Source organism: Cnephaeus nilssonii (genome assembly GCF_951640355.1).
Source record: "Cnephaeus nilssonii genome assembly, chromosome: 19".
Classification (NCBI taxonomy): domain Eukaryota; kingdom Metazoa; phylum Chordata; class Mammalia; order Chiroptera; family Vespertilionidae; genus Cnephaeus; species Cnephaeus nilssonii.
Window position 1 is genome coordinate 24,495,991 of NC_137090.1, and position 21,645 is coordinate 24,517,635.

Genomic DNA, 21,645 nt, shown 5'->3' on the forward strand with positions numbered 1-21,645 from the left:
GACTTCACCCTACCTGGTGGGCAGCGATTCCCCACCCGAGGGAATGGGACTTTCTCCCGTCGGGGCCCACGCGTGGGCACGTGGCCGGGGCGACGCGCTTCCCGCGGGTCGGCTGTGCCCACCGAGGGGGCACCTCTTCCGGGCGCGCGGGGGGAACTCGAGGCCCCATTGGCCGCGCTGGAAGGCGCCGCGGGGCTCGTACGCCAACGGTCCGGGTCCGTGAAGGCCGAGCGCTGGCAGGAGGGGGCAGGGCGAAGCGAAGGCCTGGGGGGATCGAGAACGGGATAGCAGAGCCAGGCTCGGCGGGGCGAGGCCCAGGGCCCGGGCGGGGGCGATGGAGGAGGCGCTACTCTCCACCCCCATCAACCCCAACAACTTCCCCGCCAAACTGTGGCGGCTGGTGAACAGCCCTCGGTACCGCTCGATTCGCTGGGACGGCCGCGGCGAGGGGCTGCTCATCGACCAGCCGCTCTTTGAGGCCGAACTGCTCAGCCCTCCCGGGGCGGGAGCCGGAGGCGGCGGGAGCTCCGGGGGCAGTGGCGTCGGGGGCGCGGGGGCTGAGCCCGAGCTCTTTAAAACCACTAACTTCACCAGCTTCATCCGCCAGCTCAACCTCTACGGCTTCCGCAAGGTGGTGCTGGGCGGGCCGGGGGCGGCGGGGCCCGGGCCGGGGCCGGGGGGCGGCGGGCCGGCGGGCGACGGGCCGCTCCACCACTTCCACAGCCCGCACTTCCGCCGCGACCAGCCCCAGCTGCTCGTGCACCTCAAGAGGCTCACCAGCGCCAACAAGGCCAAGCTGGCGGCCGGCCTCAAGGTGCCCTGCCGCCCGCCCAACCGCTTCCAGAGACTCCTCATCACGTCGGCCTCCGCCTCGGCCTCCGCCTCGGCCTCCTCCTCCGTCTCGGCCTCCGCCTCGGCCTCCACCTCCACCTCCCCGCTGCAGCACCAGGAGCCGCCGCCCGCGGGGCCCCGGCCGGATCCGCACGGTGAGTCCCGCCGGCTGGCCTCTTGTGCCCTCGCCCACCGCAGGGCAGGCACTTGGGCTCAGGGAGCAACCGCCCCTCAAGGACCTTGTTGCACGGCCTCATCTTTGAGGTATCCCGAAATGCGCCCGGGATCCACTTTGTCCGGGGCTTCCCCAGAAACAGGTCACAGCACCATCGTTCTCACTCCCAGCAGCCCCCTCTTTCTGCCAGTGCCTCCTCTGCAAAGAGTCCATAGGCATTTAGCCCCTTCTGGGTCCACTAGCAGCCACAGGCACCTCTGCTTTGGGCTCTGCGCTTCCTGCACCTCTTGAACGCCATCCTTCCGTAGCCCTTGACCTTGCTGAGGCCCGTGAGCATCGGGAGTAAGGAGCCCTTTGCTGCAGCACCAGGTCTGGAAGACACACAGGGTCTCCTAATGCTCTAATGGGAAGCAGAAGGGGGATACGGTACAGGGTGAGAATACATGAGTAAGATCAAGGTAGGAAGGGACAGAGTCACAGCCAAGTTTCTAAGGAAAACTTGGACCATTTATACCAACCAAGGGAAAGTGAACAAGGTACCTTGAGTGGAAGTTTGTCTTTGAAGAGACACGCCATCTTACACCCATTGACACAACTAAGAAATGTTGGAAGAAGTGTTCTGACAATCATCATATTTTAGGCTCCAACTAATGTATAGAACGATAACACATTTTGTTTATATATCTTAAGAGCCAAAATGTATTTCATTATTTAACCTGGTATCATTCCTGTGTAGGACGAGCTGGCTAAACAGTCTTTCATTGTAGCCACTTAGAGCTGATGCTTATTTTAAGAGGTTATGGTAGGATACATATAAGGCAAAAGTGATTTTCTTTACAGTTGTCAAGTTTTAATTACAAAGAATTTTAGAAAGCTCGCATTATGACCTTTAAATTGTTCACTATTGGATATAAGCTTTCATTGTTTGAAAAAATTGTATTTATAGACCTGTATTTACTAAAAGTTCAGAGATTGTCTCTGATAAAAAATTATTTTATAAACTTGATTTCTGATGCTCTTCCTCTTCTTCCAGGAAGAGCAGCAATATTCCCTTTCTCTGGTTAAGGAGTCTATGTATGAACTCCCAAGAAAGCAAAAGGATATAATATTGAGAAGTCATTCCTTAGCTTCAAGTAGGAGAGTAATAGAAACATTTTCAGCATGTTAACATAAAAATTTCTGGGTTACTTTTCAGTTATGGAAAACTTAAAAAAATACACAAATAAAAGAACACTGTGTTCAACTTAATGTAAGCCAAGAGTTATGAATGAGGCAGCACTTTGTTCGTTTGGAATTTAGAAGATAAGGGATTAGGTTGTGTCTGTGGAGTTTAGAAGATAAGGAATTAGGTTAGAGTTCTAGTAACAGGTTGGAAAAATAGCAGTGGAATAGGAATGTTCCAAAGGAATTCTGAAGGAATATTAAGCTACTTCCATGTGATGGCCATTGATTTTGGTGGGGAATCCAATGGGGAAAGGCGGTGGAGATGGTACCATGGCATACATTTGGCAGAATCTCTGCCATGTGTATTTGTTTTTCAGGTTGTGTATCTGAGAGAGAGGAAAAAATATGTTCTTGAGAGCAATAGGATAACCACTTTATTTTTTAAATATTTTTATTGATTTCAGAGAGGAAGGGAGAGGACGAGAGAGATAGAAACATCAATGATGAGAGAGAATCATTGATTGGCTGCCTCCTGCATGCCTCCCACTGGGGATCGAGCCCATCACCTGGGCATGTGCCCTTGACCACAATCGAACCAAGGACCCTTCAGTCCACAAGCCAACGTTCTATCCACGGAGCCAAATTGGCTAGGCAGGATAACCACTTTAAACAAGCATACATACATACATAGGTACATAAACATAAGAACCAATTCTTGCTTACTTCTTTCTCTTCTCTGATTTTCTTTTCCCCTCCCGTATCCTAAACCCAATTGTATTCTAAGGATAGAATCCATTTTAATTGAGGAAACACAGGGGCTATCTAGAATCTGATTTTCTTCTATTTCAGTTGGCTAGCATTTTAAATATTATTTGTTGAAAAACATGTAATTCATACTTTTTCAGGATAGATAATACATCAATCCATATATACCTAGATTATTGTAGTTTTCATGAATTTCCTGTTGTTTTTTACCATTCTACCTCTTCACACATGCAGTGCACATGTGGATTGCCTACATAGGCTTGGTTCACTAGGGAATTGTGTTACTAGTTTGGGTGGAATGTAATTCTAAGTTCGAGAATATTGGCCCAACTTTGTTTTGCTTTAATTCCATGTTATAAGTCCTTGGCTCTTCTATTTTTCCTAGCCTAACTTTTATTCTGCCTGAATTGTCTTGGTTATATGCCTGATTACACTGCTACTTCGTAGTTTCCATTTTGTTTTTTGTGTTCTGCAATTTAGGGTTTGAAAGCTTTTCTTTCACAGTACAATCCTCTGTTTTAGGATCTAGTTCTCTTATCTAGATCCTTGAGTCAGCTTCCTTTATACTTTTTGAGAATGTACTTGATAAGAAATGTGAGGATCACATGTTTTTCCTTTTTTCATTTGTCCACTTTTATTATTTTATTTTTAGTGGCAATTTTTAAAATATTTGTTAAAACTTTCTAAACTTAGCCACATAAAGTTGAGCAGTAGATCATCTGTCTTTGCCTGGGGCTTCCAAGCTCTCTGGAGGCAGGTTTTGGACAAGAGACAAATTTTTCTAAGAACAGAAATTCATCCTGCCTTACATTTCCATAATTCTTCATTTAAACTTTGCCAAATATATCAAATGAAGGTATTCTGAAGACTTATAGGTGATGATCTGTAAAGTTGGAATAGAACCCTCTGAGATAACCCTTAACAGAAGAATAAGAGCTGAACATGTTTTAGATTTTTATTAAAGAAAAAATAAACAGATTTGAAGGAATGTCCTTTGAATCCTAACAGCGTCCTTATGTTAGCATCTAAAATAAGTAAATATTTGGCCGTCACTCAGACTTTAGCTTGATAGAAGTAGAATTTATATTTTAATTCAGACCTAAACCAGAAATTAAGAAATCAAGATAGAGAATTCTTTAATTAGCTGCTTATATTATCGATAGTCTAAAAATTCATCAACAGCTTAACCCTGAAGAGCGTACAAAAAGGATTAGTGAGCTATTGCACACTGTGCAATATGCTGTTTTAGCACTGTTAGTGGTGGAAAAACAGCACCAGGTGCTAGGCCCATGGAGGCAGACCGGACCTCAGTTTAGCAACCTCAGTACTTCAGTTCTGGCTGGAAAGAATTCAGAATCAAGACTCAAGCTATAAGAGAAAGTTTATTTAGAAAGTCACAGAGGTAGAAGAAGTGAGCCATAGAAGAAATGGGCTCAGGAAACAAGTTACAGAGGCAAAAAAAGTGCCCATGGAGCTTAGAAGAAAAAGCAAGGAAAACTTGTCTGGGGGAAAGGGTGGGGAAAGGCTTTAGTGCTCCAAAGAGTGTCCGTCCTGAGGGCTTGTACCTGGAGGTCTTAGGGGAGGATCTTAATAGAATATTCATTAGCTTTCTAGGTGTGTCTCCTCAGGGTCCTGGTGGCACCAGGGAAGGTGGTTCATTAGTCAGTGCAGCCGGGTTCTGACCGGTTTTGCTGCTTTTCTGGGCCTGGAGCTGAATGAAACACATCTGAGGCCAAGATGCTATTTCCAGGGGTTAATGCGTTAAGGGAGTGGTCCTGCAAGGGTAGTTTTGCCCATTGCTTTATGGCCTGTGACCATCTGCACCTGGCCTTTGGTTCCTACTCTGCTCATGTGTTATTGTCTACTACAACATGTGAAGTGTCCAGGAAAAATCAAGTGTTGGATAGTTTCGGACTTTAGGAATACCTGTTGTAAAGAGCAAAAAATGTTTCTAGGTTTTAAAAGAAAAAATTGTTAGCAGCGAGTTCAAGTGTTTATATATGGAATTGCTAGTCAAGTAGCATAAAAACTAATTTTTATTCTTTTAAAGAAAAAAGGAAGAGTAATTTTTAAGAGCAATATCATTTAAATACATTGTTTGGACCCAAGACCCCCCCCCCCCCCCCCCCCAAATCAGGTTTAGAGCTCTTGATGTCCAGGGTTCCAGAATTTTTTTGTGTATATTGTATGTATTTGTTTATTGTTTACTTTTGGTATTATTGCCTTTTCTTTTTTTATTACCTTTTAGAAGAGTTTATTTGAGCAAAAAATCAATTTGAATCAGGTAGGGCCAAACCAGGAGTAGTTAGGAGCACTCTCTAATGCTTTATTCTTTAGAGGAAATAAACACCATAGAAATAAAATGAATAGTGTGTAACATGTAGAATAGATTTACAGCTTAAATATTTGAAAAGTATGTATTTGAGTGCCATTTTTCACTATGTAGTTTAACAGATGATTATGATATAAATTAGACTTCCCTTCTGTTTTATGGAACTTTTGTTTGTTTGTTAATCCTCACTTGAGGATATTTTTTCCATTGCTTTTCAGAGAGAGTGGAAGGGAGGAAAGAAAGGAGGGGGAAAGAAAGAAAGAAAAACATCTATGTGAAAGCAATGCATCGACTGGTTGCCTCCTATATGTGCCCCGATTAGGGGTAGGGAGAGACCCTGAAACCCAAGTACGTGCCCTTGACCAAGAATCGAACCAGAGACTCTTTGGTGCAAGGGCTGATGCTCTAACTACTGAGAAACTCTGGCCAGGGCTGGATTTTAAAAAAATAAAATCAATTGAATGGCATTTGTGAACCACATAATACATAAAGCCCTCCCTAGGAATAAATTAGGCTAGCTTTGTTTATGTTCAAGAACCTCAGTCTATAAAATAAGTTCAGCTTGTAACGTATTTTCTTTTTTCTCATTACATAGTATTGCCCTTTTTCTCACTCATATCCACTTTTTAATTATACCTTGCAAGATAAGAGAAAGCAAATAATCAGAATTTCTGGGTCTGCGTATGTGGTTTTTAACAAATGAACTCTCTAGGTGACTCAAATGGAAATCAGTTTTTGAGAGCCACTGATATCTAGGAAAGGACACTACTAGAGATAACTTTGAAGAAAAAAAGACCATGGAAATTATTGATTGATTTAAGGAATGAAAAAGAGAACTAAAAGCTTTCAAGCCTGACTTTTCTGCAAAGATGGCCATTTTTAAAAGTATGTTTTTTTTGAAATTGATTTTAGAGACAGAGAAACATCAATGTAAGAAACATCAATTGGCTGCCTCCTGCACACATCCTGACTGAGATTGAGCCCAAATCCTGGGTATGTGCCCAGATCAGGAATTGAACCAGTGACCTTTCGGTACACAGGGTGATGCTCAACCAACTGAGCTACACCGGCCAGGGTGAAGATTATAATTTTAAAAAATAATAAAATTGAAAGGAGGCAAAGAAGATTAAATTTTTTTTGGTTTGTATTATACTTCTTATTTGTTCCACACTTATTTCTTTTATGTATATGGTTGAGTGCTTATTTTTGTGCCTATTACTAAGGTTCCTAAATTTTAAAGACAGAATGGGATTTTAAAGACAGAATGGGATTTCTAAAACTTCTAGGAAGTAACTTACAGATTGGAAAAATCTGGGTCAGTCAATTGAGGTAAAAGGTAAGATGACTGAATAATTTCTAAAAGGCTTTTAACATTGAATATTGATTTAACACTTGATTTAATTTTAAAGTTTGGTCACTTTGTCTCTTATGACAGTCATATTGAAAACCAAACAAAAGTTTATCTGATTATTTCTTCAGCATTTTATGTGTAATCTCATATTCTGGATTCTGAACTTGTTTTTATAATACTTAATTTCTATTGTGTTAAAGATGACTGAAAACTCAACATTTCACAGGTGAAGAGTAGTATGTATTTTTTGACTTTTGGTTTACTATGTAATGTAAAATTAGTAAATGTGCTCTTCCTCTTTTATGCAGGACCAGTGGCTGTAGGACAGTTCCATCGGTCATTCCGGCGAGATAGTCTGTCTCCTTATTCCTACGTATCAACTTCATCCCACAACCACAGTACCTTTCCTTTGAAAGGTTTAGATCGGACCCCGATTCCTCCTAGAACATGGCAGAACTCCCTTGGAATGCACCCAGGACAAGTAGAAACGCCTCCCACTTTTTCAGATAAAGGGGTTCCATTTCCTGTACTGCAGAGGTTTCCAACTGAAGTTACCTATACTCTGCAGCCCAGCGCCACATCCGTACATGTTCAGCAAGGTCCTCAAACAATGGTCAACTCCTCCCAAAAGTATAGTAACTACACACCCTCAGCACAGTACTCCCAAGCCTACTATCCAACAGGTATGAGAAATTCAAATTCAATGGCTTATCTTAAGGCACTACTTTATAAGGAGCATTTATTTATATGTTTAAATGCATTTCTGCATGCTTAAACAAAAGTACTAGGAATATGCTCCTAAGAAATGTCAAAGATTTCTCATCAAGACATATTTTTAAACAATATATAAAATTTCATGTGTTCTTAAGGATTGTAAAAATTCCATTGGTGCATAAAGGTGTATGTTTTTCTAGAAATGTTTGTATCCTCAAAATGTTGTAGTAATGAAATTAAGACTAAGTACACTGAACCTTACTATGATTCTGTCCTTGGTGCAAAATTATTTTCTCTTTTTAAAAATATATACATAGTATATATTTTATATGTTTTTAATTTTATAGGTGAGATCACCTCATAATGAAGTCATTTTAGTATCCCAGTAATGAAGTTTATTTAATAAAAGAGCATGCTTTCCAACTCTTAAAACTAAATTATATTCTTTTAGTAAAAACACGATGGTTTGGTTTAACAGTACAGTCCCAGCCAACTAAGAACTGGGGAATAGCAGAGAGGAGGACCTGACAATGACAACTGACTTAGAACTCAACCAAAGGCATTGAAGACATACTGGTAGATCTCAAGCCGCTAATTGGGAATCCTTACGATAGTGACAATCTGTTTAGCTTTGGGGGAGGGGGGTATCTTTTTTGGAGGGGGAAAGACATTTTTGCAAAGTAATAGCCTTACCATTTTACTCAAATGTATAGTCTATTTTGCAGAAGCAGCATAGCTGTAGTGTGTGTTTTATCATGTAGTGTGCTTTACACAGTGATGAAATGGAGCAATAGAAACAAGACAAGGGTCAAGACTTTCAGAAAAGACCAGAGAGAAGAAAGGGGCATTTTTTTGCCTTATGAATTAAGATTCTAGGCAAATTAATTTACTCAAGATATATTGATCTGGAAGCAATCTCTAGAGCAGTGGTTCTCAACCTTTCTAATACCGCGACCCTTTAATACAGTTCCTCATGTTGTGGTGACCCCCAACCATAAAATTATTTTTGTTGCTACTTCATAACTGTAATTTTGCTACTGTTATGAATCGTAATGTAAATATCTGTGTTTTCCGATGGTCTTAGGTGACCCTGCTAGCAGTTCTCAACCTGTGGGTTGCGACCCACAGGTTGAGAACCGCTGCTGTAGAGCCTGAGACCATCAGAAAACACAGATATTTACATTACGATTCATAACAGTAGCAAAATTACAGTTATGAAGTAGCAATGAAAATATTTTTATGGTTGGGGGTCACCACATGAGGAACTGTATTAAAGGGTCGTGGCATTAGAAAGGTTGAGAACCACTGCTCTAGAGGTATTTGTTAGGCTATTTTTCTCAGGCAGAATGACATCAAAAGCTAAAATTAATTGGAAGGAATGTAAATTAGATAAGGGAATTACTAGATAAGGCCTAGTATTTTTCCAGATTGTCAGCTACTTTGAACAAAAATATCTGTGTGATATTTAAAAACAGATGATGATAAATTTTATGTTGTAAGTTATATATCTTAGGTATAGCAGCAAATAGGGTCAGATTTTTATTAGTGAGTTTAACCCAATATTTTAATAAACACATTAGGCATCACTATCTACATTATAATTTTGGCTACATTCCCTGTATTCCCATAGAATATATATATAGAGATAGTCTGTGTCTTCCTTACACTCGCTTTATTTTCTGTAGCCCATAAACTAGACAGTAACCCTACCTCCTCTCCTTTTACCAAGAAATGTTTCTCTTTCCTTTCCTAACCGCCTTCAAACCCTCCTCTTTAAACTTACTAGAGCAGTGGTCGGCAAACTCATTAGTCAACAGAGCCAAATATCAACAGTACAACGATTGAAATTTCTTTTGAGAGCCAAATTTTTTAAACTTAAACTTCTTCTAACGCCACTTCTTCAAAATAGACTTGCCCAGGCGTGGTATTTTGTGGAAGAGCCACACTCAAGGGACCAAAGAGCCGTATGTGGCTCGCGAGCCGCAGTTTGCCGACCACGGTACTAGAGCCTCAAAAGCTTCTGGAGAGTGGAAATTTGGAAAGACTGCAGCAGGAAGATGTAGAAATGTGTTTGGCCTTCCAGTTTGGAATTTTGGAGGCATTTTATATGGACATATTAGACATTAGCTTCTATATTGCTATTAGTCCTACACTTAAGTTACAGATGGTTACAGTCCGGCTGAAGAGTCAAACTATCCTGTATAATGTTTCTATGGGAAAATGTATTCCAAATTCCAATTTGGAAACTCCTAGTTCTAAATTTTGTGAGAACCAGTTATATATTACTTATCAGAAAACACTATAAATAGTTAATATTATTCATTACAGAAATACTATTTTTAAAATTATTATGATTTAGGACATGTTACTTTAAAATATTTTTTTAAAATTTTTTTTTATTGATTTCAGAGGAAGGGAGAGGGAGAGAGAAACATCAATGATGAGAGAGAATTCTTAATCGTCTGCCTCCTGCAGGCTAAAAACATTTTATGTGTGCTTGGATATAAATTTATAATTTGAAAATTATCTCCAAGAGTTCAAGGCAAGGACTAGGAAAGAAACATTAAAATAACAGGTAAGGCCCAGCCAGCATGGCTCAGTGGTTGAGCATCGACCTATAAACCAGGAGGTCATGGTTCAATTCTCAGTCAGGGCACATGCTCGGGTTGTGGGCTAGATCCTCGGTGTGTGGCATGAAGAAGGCAGCCTATCAATAATTGTCTCTCATCACTTATGTTTCTATCTTTTTCTCCCTCTCCCTTCCTCTCTGAAATCAATAAAAATCTATTTAAAATAAATAAAGTAAAATAAGTGCTGATATTTTGATGTGTACAGTGCTTATGAAATAGAATCTTGTTATCTGAATTTTTGTTTTGTCTTTAAGAGGGATAATTGAAATGACTATAAAGTTTTGAGGTTATGAGAAGAAGAGACCTTATGATGACTTCTAATACATAGAGTAGTTCTATACTATAATGTAGGCAAAACTGCTTGAACATTCTGAAGTACTTTATAAATAAAAAGTTGTACTGTTAAATACAAAAGACCTTCTTTGGAAAAGGAAGTGCCATAAAAATACTGTGCAAATACTTAATTCTTTCAAAATTAGGGTAAGGAAGCAAAACGTAGTAAGCAATTTAACCAATAACTTAATAAATATGTATTTATTAAGAGCATTCCAAGTAACTTTCCCAAAATTAAATAGAATATTATTCTCAGAGGCAGGATAATAGAATCCCAAATCCAGCTCTGTAAGTCCTAATAAAGTAACTAATTTTAGAATAATGGTCATATTTTTTAATCCTTTTGAAGTGAGCTATATGACTTGGGGGAGGTTTTAATTAAATTTTAGTAAAAAAATCCAACTTCATTTAAAAATTACTTATATTGAAAATAAATTTGGATCTGGTCTTTCTATAGCATAACCAGTAAATTTTGAATTTTGTTATATTTCATAAACTAATTTATCTAGTAAAGCCAAACATTGAGACCAAAAAATTACCATCAGACTGACACATAAAATGACTCATCTGAATAATTTCTTACATTTTTCATTCCTCTCTTGAAGTGTCTGTTATCTCTGCCTAGCTCATTGACATTTTTTTCATTCTTGTCACTCCTTCAAAGACAAAATGTTGTAGATTCATTATAAATTGACTCTTTTTTACTTTTGTCTTATCTTGAATTCAATTTTTCCCCTATGATGTTATTTTCATAGTGGGAGTGAACATTTTTACCTTTATTATTTTTTGAAAAAATTTACCTTTAGATTATTTTTAGTAATCTGGCTTATTTTTTATAGTTAGAATTGTTTTAAAAATATAATCAACTCATGTTTATATCTGAAATAGAATCTTGTTCATTATTTTAGTTTTTCATCCTACATGCAATTTAATGCCTAAATACTGCCTTCAGGACGACACTGGAAGTTTTTTATACAGAAGAATATGTTTTAGGACATAACACACACTAGATTAATTTTTCATGTATTAAGGACACAGTTACATTTCTATAGCTAGGTTTTCGTATTCAATAAGCTTACTGATATGCACCTGGCTTTGTTCTGTTTTGTTTACAAAGTAGTACTGCATGGGTAAGGAAATAGCCATTGAGGAATCATTTTGGATTATCTATTCAAGTCCTGTTTTTCATGAGGTAACTTTCTACTTTTCATTTGTTACTAGACACCTTAAAGGATATTCACTATAATGCTGTTTTCTTAGATACCAAATCAGCTATCAACTACAAATATTTTCTCTGTTGTATATTCTATTTTATTTCTCCAAGAAATTTATTTTAAAGTGCACTTTTAACAACTATTTAAAATGTATAAACAATGGATTCAGATACAGAAATATCCTAAAAATAAAGCCAATAACCTTTCATTGCTTTATTTTCTTCTTTATTGAATTTATTGGGATGACATTGGTTCACAAAACCATACAGGTTTCAAGTGTACAACTCAACAAAGCGTCTGCGCTCTGCTGGTGCGCCCTTCGCCTAAAGCAGTCTCTATCTGTCCCCATTTTCTTGCCCATCTCCACTAGCCTCCACCCCCCTTACCCCTCTGGCTAATACCACACTGTTGTTTGTGTATATATAATGTGTGTTTTTGGTTTTTTCTTAATCCCTTCACTTCATTGATTTATTTTTAATGAAACACTGATGTTGCCCTGATAGGTGTAAACCTGCACCTCTAACTCTTTTTCTGCCGCTAGGGGGCTAGGTTTTCCCTAGCAGCTGTTAAAACACTAGAAAAAAGTCTTGACTTTTTTTCAGAGTTTTGGCAAACCATGCAGACCTCTCCTCGGTGTTTAACATATTTCTCAGGATATTTATGCTTTTAAATATTCTGGGAAACCAAATTCAGATCCATAACATTTTAATTGTAAATTTTTAAAACCTCCAAGGATAAAGTAGGTCACAATAGCCTGAATTTTATGTGAACTTCTTAGCAATATCTATATCTAAACTAGAGTTCCATCCATTATTTCAAGTTTTTCTTTACATGTGTTAAATTTAATATCTTAAATTGCACATCGATATAAGAAAATATTTATTTCTAGTATATGTTTATGAACTGAAACATTTTAAATATCAGTAGTCAATAATGGAGAAGTAGGAAAGTATTTCAATGCATTTTTACAATCCTTGGGCTTTCAAAGATTACAGAATGAGATTTTTTAGTAATTTAAAAATATATTTTTTTATTGATTTCAGAAAGGAAGGGAGAGGGAGAGAGAGATAGCAACATCAATGATGAGAGAGAATCATTGATTGGCTGCCTCCTGCACACCCCTTACTGGGGATCAAGCCTGCAACCCGGGCATGTGCTCTGACCAGGAATCGAACTGTGAGCATCTGCTCACAGGTCGATGAGATGCTCACAGGTCGATGCCAAACCACTGAGCAACACCGGCCAAGCTATTTAGTAATTTTATTAGCGCACTAGAAATATGTAAAATTTGTACATAAAAAGAGAGAGTTGCACCTTGTAATAAAGACACTTTAAAAATGTTCAAGTAAAATTCTAGTAAAGTATTACATTTCAGGAAGAAGGAAGATTAGGGAAGTATTGTGGGTTATTAAAGGGAACATATTTTGGAGTTTGATCAGTGCATCTATCACTTCCAGCTTTGTGACTTTTGGCAAATTATTTCATATCTCTGAGCTTTAGTTTCCTTATTTTTGTAAATTAATGGTACTATCTTATTCAATTGTTGTGTGAATTAAATGAGATAATATAGCACTAGTACAGTGCCTGTAACATGGTAGGTGCTCAATAAATATCACCCTCTGTTTAATCCAAAGGTATGATATAACAATTGATTTTCATTCATTCTGGAGAGTCTCTCTCTGGAAAAGAGAAGACTCGACCTATTTTTAAGACTGCATCTGTGAGTGTAACTATCCCAGTATAAAGAGTTCAGTCTTTTCATGGTACCCTGCTATCAAGAGAAACTTTGGAAATGTGTTGTTTTGTTTTTAGTTAAAATAATAGCACTGTTAGCTATTTATTGATTGACTGCTTATAGTATGCCAGTACTATTCTAAGTTCTTTATGCATATTAACTCATTCATTCCTCACAACAAGCATGTTAGGTAGGTACTATTATCATCCCTATTCTAATGGGATGCAGAAACTGAAGCCAAAGAGATTAACTTGCTCAAGTTTATGCAGCAATTAAATTTTTGGATCTCGCCCTGGCCGGTGTGGCTCAATTGGTTGACCATCGTCCCATGCACCAATAGGTCATCAGTTTGATTCCTAGTCAAGGTACATACGTGGGTTGTGGGTTCAATCCCCACTAGGGCGGGGGGTGTGTGTGCAGGAGGCAGCTAATCAATGTTTCTCTCTCTCCCTCTCCCTTCCTCTCTCTGAAATCAATAAAAGCACATTTTAAAAAAATGCTATTTAAAAAAAAAGATAGTTTAGCCTTAGTTGGTTTGGCTCAGTGGATAGAGCATCAGCCTGCAGACTGAGGGGTCTTGGGTTCCATTCCTATCAAGGGCACATGATCAGGTTGTGGGCTTGATCCCCAGTAGGGGGTGTGCAGGAGGTAGCCTATCAGTGATTGTTATCATTGATGTTTCTATCTCACTCTCCCTCTCTGAAATCAATAAAAAAAAATTTTTTTAAATAAGGGGATTGATTATTTTAAAAAAATATATTTTAAATTTTGGATCTGGGGTCCAAAGCTAGGCAGTCTGATGCTAGGATCTGAATTTCTAACTACTTGTCATGGTTAAAACGTGTTTTTTTTTGCATAGGTCTCACTGGATGCGTTGTATAATGGTAGAAATGTTTGGAGAGTATTTCATACTTATTTTATCCTTAAAAACACATCCTCCTCCAAGTGTGTGCTACTATTAAAATGATTGAAATAATTATTTTGGAATTCCAAATATATTCTGATATTTTCAACAAAAAGAAATTACATTTAATAAAAATAAATGTTTGGTTAGAAAGGCACAAAAATGTTTAGGTGCTAAGAAATTTATAAAAGTAGACATGACACTTTTAAGTGACTTTTAAAATTAATTTTGTATCATGTTTTCAACAAACAATAGCACCTAACTGACTAACTATATTTTATTGCACCCATAAAGGAAAGCACTCTTTTCCAAGATAAAAGAGGGGAGTACCTTGAATGCTATAGAGGTTTATTTTGGTTGATGGACTTTCTATTTTGAATTTGTTCCAGCTGTGTTACAGTGCTGCTCTCCTTCTACCCACATGGACGCTCTCAGCAGTTGTGTCACTCCCACTGCCTCTACCTATGCACACTGCAACTACTTCCAGGTAAGATCTTGGAACGATGGACATACTCTGTGTATCAGGTGCAATAGTATTGACCTTGCAGAATTTCAAAGTGTAATTTTATCTTAATGGGTAACCACAGGTAAGCTGTGGATTATGGCCTCAGTTTTCTCAATTCTAAAAATAGAGAGTTGATATAAATGAAGTCTGAGGATTCTTCTAGGCCTGCACTGTCCAATATAGTAGGCACTAGTCACATGTGGTTATTTAAATTAAAATTAAATAAAATGTATTCCTCAGTCATACTAACCACATTTCAAGTGCTCTATAGTCTCATAGGCTAGTACTACCAAACTATTCAGTATAGATAGAGAACATTTCCATCATTAGGGAAAGTTAGTTGGAACATTTATTCTTGGCTCTCCCATGGCAAAATGAATACCAGGTAACTCTAAAAATATATGTCACCAAATGACAAATTGTTTCAAGGTGGTGTAGATAATTACTTTTTTTTAAGGAGAAAAAAATGATATTAAAACACAAGAAATTTAAGTGGTGGTCCTTCAGCCTCCAGGTTGTAAACCATTACAATATACTGACCATTCATGTACTCTCACCAATACCTACAGTCCAACTCATGAATTTATTTCCAAAATGGCATCTGAAATTCTTTCCCTTTCTTTTCATTTAAAAATTTTGTTTACTTCAATTAGTTTCTCATAATTTATTATGAAACAGTTGTTTTAGATTGCTATTTCTAGGATAAGATTAAATTCTATGCTTTGTACTTTGTGCTATAATTGCTTAAAGATTGGAATTATGTGTTTGCCTTTGATATTATGTAGCCAAGATAGCTTCCATTCTTAAGAGACTATCTTACTAGTGGCATTCCAAAAGAACATACCTTTTTTTTTGAAAGTCTACATGGGATGTGAAATTATAGTGAGATTATTGTTTGGAGAGTATAGAGTTGGATCAAGGAGGCTTAGTTGGACATTTAAAAAAAATAGTCTCCTCCTTTTTTGTTTTTAAATATATTTTTATTGATTTCAGAAAGGAAGGGGGGGAGAGAGAGAGAGAGAGAGCGAGCAACATCAATGATGACAGAGAATCATTAATTGGCTATCTCCTGCACACCCCCTACCGGAGATCGAGCCCACAACCCGGGCATGTGCCCTGACTGGGAATTGAACCATGACCTCCTGCTTCTAGGTCAACGCTCAACCACTGAGCCACATGGGCCAGGCTTAGTTGGACATTTTTTTTAATTTAATAAATCTTTATTGTTCAGATTATTACAATTGTTCCTCTTTTTTCCCCCTATAGCTCCCCTCCACCTGGTTCCCACCCCACCCTCTGCCCTTACCTCCCTGCACTGTCCTCATTCACGATTTTTGTCCAGTATTTTCCCGCACTCCCCACACCCCTTTCCCCACGAGGATTGTCAGTCCACTCCCTTTCTATGCCCCTGATTCTATTATATTCACCAGTTTATTCTGCTCATCAGATTTTTTATTCACTTGATTTTTAGATTCACTTGTTGATAGATATGTATTTGTTGTTCATAATTTTTATCTTTACCTTTTTCTTCTTCCTCCTCCTCTTACAGAATACCTTTCAGCATTTCATATAATACTGGTTTGGTGTTGATGAACTCCTTTAGCTTTTTCTTATCTGTGAAGCTCTTTATCTGCCCTTCAATTCTGAATGATAGATTTGCTGGGTAGAATAATCTTGGTTGTAGGTTCTTGCTATTCATCACTTTGTTTTTTTTATTTATTTTATTTTTTTAAATTACTTTATTGATTAAGGTATCACATATTTGTCATCAACCCCCCCCCCCATTTCCATCCCAAACCCCCCCACACGCATGCCCCAATCCCCCTGTTGTCCGTGATCACTGGTTAGGCTCATATGCAAGCACACAAGTCCTTTGGTTGATCTATCTCCCTTGTCCCCACCCTCCCCTACCTTCCCTCTGAGGTCTGACATCTATTCATCACTTTGAATATTTCTTGCCACTCCCGTCTGGCCTGCATAGTTTCTGTTGAGAAATCAGCTGACAATTTTATGGGTGCTCCCTGTAGGTAATTAACTGTTTTTCTCTTGCTGCTTTTAATATTCTCTCTTTGTCTTTTGCTCTTGCCATTTTAATTATGATGTGTCTTGGTGTAGTCCTCTTTGGATTCCTTTTGTTTGGGGTTCTGTGCGCTTCCTGGACTTGTAAGTCTATTTCTTTCACCAGGTGGGGGAAGTTTTCTGTCATTATTTCTTCAAATAGGTTTTCAGTATCTTGTTCTCTCTCTTCTTCTGTTGGTACGCTTGAAGTTGTCTCAGAGGCTCCTTACACTATCTTCATATTTTTGGATTCGTTTTTCTTTTCGCTTTCCGGTTGAGTGTTTTTTGCTGCTTTTTATTTCAAATCTTTGACTTGTTTCTTGCGGTCCTCTAGTCTGCTGTTAGGTCTCTGTATAATATTTTTTTATTTCAGTCAGTGTATAATTTCTAGTTGGTCCCTTTTCATATCCTCGAGGGTCTCGCTAAATTTATCGGCCTTTTCTAGGAAATTCTTGAAAAACCTTATAACTGTGGTTTTGAACTCTATATCCAGTCGTTTGCTTTCCTCCATTTCTTTCATTTGTGATCTGTTTCTTTGTCTCTGCATTTTCGCTGCTTCCCTGAGTTGATAGAGTGGCTTTGTGTGCTAGGTGTCCTATAGGACCCAGTGGCTCAGCCTCCCCAGTTACCTGAGGTGGACACTCTTGGTGCACCCCTTTGTGGACTGTGTGCACAGCCTTGTTGTAGTTAAGTCTTGATTGTTGTTGGTATCACTGGGAGAAATTGACCTCCAGGCCAGTTGTCTGTGAGGATCAGTTGTGTCTACGCGGGGAGAACTTCTGTGCTGGAGATACCCTTATGAGACAAGACTTGCAAAATTGCAAAAGCCTCTGTGTTCAGCTTGGATGGGGCAGAGTCTCAGGGTGGAGCAGACAGCCTTGGCTTCCTGTCAGCCCTGCCCTATGAGGCCCCTGGGTCTCAGTGTCCATCGGTAATAGCTGCAAGCACCTCTGAGAGAAAGCTGCCCTCAAGTTTCGCCCGCTGCCAGACAGTCCAGTTTCTCCCCGAATGAGTCTGGGTCCCCAGAGTCTCACCCGGAACTGGAGTTCAGCGCAGTTGGGAGCTTATGTCTCCCTCCCATTTGAGAAAGCCAGCCGCGCACTTAGCAGTCAATCCTCTCCGCATGTGCACACCTCCGGACCTCTGCCTTCCGCAGCTCCCCTGAGTCTCAGTGTGCTTTTCTTTCCTTCTAGTTGTAGAATTGCCACTCAGCCAGCTTTCCTGTGGTTCTGGATGATGTCCGTTTTGTCTGTTAGTTGTAGTTTTGAAATTGTTGTGCGAGGCAGCAGTTTAGGTGTTTACCTATGCTGCCATCTTGGTTTCTCTCTTTAGTTGAACATTTTTAATGGAAGATATCATCAGTCATGATAGTCCAGTCTATTTATTTTTACTAGAAGGACATATCTGTCACATAAATTGGATGCTCTTATTTGTGAATCCAGACACCCTCTCCCTGAATTATACTGGAGATATTCTAACAGTGTTCATATCTTGATTATGTTTGTCTTAAATAATTTAAAACATCTTTAAAGACTTTTTCTTACTACAGGACAATGCACGTTTATTATAGGAAAATAAAGATAAGTAGACATAAAATTAAACAATTAAATTTACATTATTTGGCATTAGTGTTCTTTAAATTATTGACACAATCTTTATAGTGTGTTTGGCAACATTGACATACTACATGTTTTATTTAATCATAACTCTTCTGTATTTCAGGTTTATAATCTGAGATAATCAACAAACTTTTATTGAATGCCTATTCTGTGCAAAGCTCTACATTTGGCAATATCAATTCATTACATTTTATTTAATAATTACTTTTCAGTATTTTATATCATAGCTTGAGATCATTTGTCACCAAACATGTAATTGAATGCATACTCTGTGCAAAATACAATGTATAAGAGAATACATCTTAAAGATCAATCTAGAAGTGACAGCTATTTTGAAATCTATTATTTTATTATTAAAAATAATCTCAGGAACCAAAGGCCAGTCGATATTCCATCCATTTTTTTCTCAGATCATTTGGAACAGTACCTCCCCCTGAATCTATAGAAGCCTTGGTGGACTTGTGAGCATCTTATGTTTGAAATTTTCTTACTACATTCCTATAGTAGTATATGATAGATACAAGTATATAATAGATACAAGTGATGTTTTTGTCTGCCAGCCTTTATGGAAGAACTCAATATATAGACATTTCATCAGCAAATTAGGTTTTGGGGTACTATAGCCTTTTGATTTTGTATACTTTAACCCTGAGAATGATAGATCCATTCCAGTATTAAACTTAGTATAGTGGTTGACATATAATAGTTGCTAAGTAAATGTTGAAAATAGAATTGAAGCTATCACTGCTGAAAAGTTAATTAGTGTTCAAGTTTTTTTTAGTAAGCTTTAAGTTTAATCTATTTATGTTTAGTATTCATCAGTCTATATGCTGTTTCTTTCCTCCTTAACCTCATATTTGATTTTCTATCCAAACAGTCCTATTTTCTCTTTTCCCAGAATCCTCCAATGCCATCCTCCTACCCAGTTGAGTTTCTGCCTTCTAATTGGCCTTGTGGTACTACTGATGAAAATAAAAAGACAGAAGTAAACCTAGAGGCTGTTTTTCGGATCTTAGATGAATTGCATTCCTCCCCTAAATTGGAGATGGTAAAGGTGGAGCCTGTTGAGAATCAGTGCCCAACATCTCAGTCTAACAGAGGCCAACATATCCTAGCTAATTCAAGCAATAACAATCCGTCTTCCACAAGTCAGGCTAGCCAGCTGGAGCCACTTACTCCTGTAGGTTCAGATATTACATCTTTTGTGGTCGGAACAGAACAAGCAATTACCTGCTCTCTACCACAGTCACCTGAGTACATGTATACCATCCACACAGCTCAGCCTGTTGAAAATACTACAATGCAGGAATCTGCAGCCATCCAACAAGCTCATGTCAAACTGAAGGAGCAGCTAAGTCATAATCCATCTCCACCTTCAGTAGTATTTGTGCAGGAAGGGCTACCGTTTAGCCCACACCAGGTAAGGGGAAAAGAAGAAGTGCTAATAAAGCTTAAATTACCTAGTTTTCTTGCTGTTCTAGTGGAGAGTTTGTTCAGATCTTATTTGGGTTGTGCTTCCTAGAAGGATCCTGTCCCAGTGGTTCTGCACAAAAGATTCAGAAAGAAGTAACCTTAACTCTCAGGCCTCTTCTCACTACGTTGTGGTATGAAGTCAACCTCTGGAGGGCCAGTCTGCCTGAGCACTGTGTATAAGACTTACTTATATGTTAAAAGCATTCCTTGAGTTTTGCTTCCTATCTTAATTTGGATGGACTAGGTATGCTTGGCTGATTAAATTCCACTACTCAAAAAGGGTGGTTTATCTGACAGAAAATATTAGGACTTCCTAGCCATATATAGTATGGAAATAAGGAGATGGTTGGAAGTCTTTTTATACCTTCTTATAGCATTACTGAATTCTAATTGACTTGTGAGTACTCTGAACTTCCTTCTAATATCAGCATTCCTAAGGCAGAATTCTGACTCTAGTTTGAGAGACACATTCTCAAGGTAGAAGCTAATTCTTTATTGCTGCTAGTTTTTGACAAGGAATTTGGGTTTTTAATTCTAAATTAAAGTACATATAAAATAAAATTCATTTTTAGAATTAACTTAATAAGCTTTATTGCATTATATAATTTTATTTTTAAATAAATTCATAAAGAAATAGAGTATTAAAAAAAAGAAATAAAGTATTTCAGAATTCGGTCACCTTGACAAAGGGATTTGAATGAAATGAAAACTTAGGAACTCCAATGAAAACTTAGGAACTCTAAGAAAGAAACTCATACCTCATAAGCAGGGCAGATCTAGATTTTATAGGGATTGAGAGCCTGTCGACGACAAAGAATACAGAATTAGTAGAATAAAGTGTCCTCACTGATATCCAACAGGATTATGCCTATGGCCACTGCAGTATAACCAACCAGAGGGGCAACCTGATGAAAGGGATGCTAGACTGGAAAAATATAACCTTAACCAATTGTAAATTTTTGTGTGTGTGAATTTTACCAAAAAAAATTGAATAAGTTTTGTGTTAAAATTTCCTCTGAGTATAAGTAAACGTTTTGGTTCCACATACATTTCAGCATTTTGTATATGGGGAAATATACATTTTACTACTGAATATTCAGATTAAATCAACAAAATCAAAGGTAATATTCATAAGGCTGTTTACAAGCACATTTGTCAGGTCATGTTTCTATAATAGAACTCCTCTGATAATTTGATAGAAATTCAGAATAATGAGTGGGTTTAATATTTTAGGTGGATGCCAGTATAAAATGCCAGACCAATCCACCTGAGAATATCTTGCCTTCAGAACAGATGGGATTCCTTATTTCAGAGATGGGGCCTGCTAGCAAGCCTAGTAAAGACACAGATTTATCCACTCCAGTCAGATACAGGGAGCGAAGAAGCAGCTCACAGCAAGGAAAGTCCCCTGGTAAGGATTATTGTGCTATAGAATGTTAGAAGTAGAACCATGGGGTAGAATTAATATATGAACAACACCTTTTTTCTGGGTCGTTATTTATTAATTGTATTTTACTTATCACATTGCTATTTTACATAGCTGTAATTTTAACTATTTTTCTTAATTATCCTTGTAAAGTATATAAAAGCTTTTTTCGAATATTTCATGTAAGAATTTGAGCTTTCAAAAAGATAGAACATATTAAGTAAAAGCAAGGAATTTGGGTTTTTTAACTTGGAGAAGGCAAGGATGAAGGGTGATTTCATAATTGCTTCTGATTCCATAGACTTTGTAATTTTAGTTGTACTTGTTTTCTTATTAACAGGCTATAGGATAAGAGGGAAGTGCTTAAATTATGGCAGGAAAAAATTAGATGAACATTATCCTGAGCATATTATAAA

The 21,645-nt window shown here is 38.1% G+C and overlaps 1 protein-coding gene across 1 annotated transcript in view; it reads left to right on the forward strand.

Annotated features, from left to right (window-relative positions):
* Nucleotides 1-334: 334 nt before the first annotated feature.
* HSF5 (heat shock transcription factor 5) overlaps nt 335-21,645 on the forward strand; it is a gene marked incomplete at both ends in the record, with an annotated part of 30,520 nt that continues 9,209 nt past the window's right edge. The window contains 5 exons of the mRNA XM_079798707.1: nt 335-986; nt 6,927-7,301; nt 14,538-14,635; nt 19,229-19,750; nt 21,037-21,214. Coding sequence (XP_079654833.1) covers nt 335-986; nt 6,927-7,301; nt 14,538-14,635; nt 19,229-19,750; nt 21,037-21,214 — 1,825 coding nt within the window. The remainder of the gene's footprint in view (nt 987-6,926; nt 7,302-14,537; nt 14,636-19,228; nt 19,751-21,036; nt 21,215-21,645) is intronic.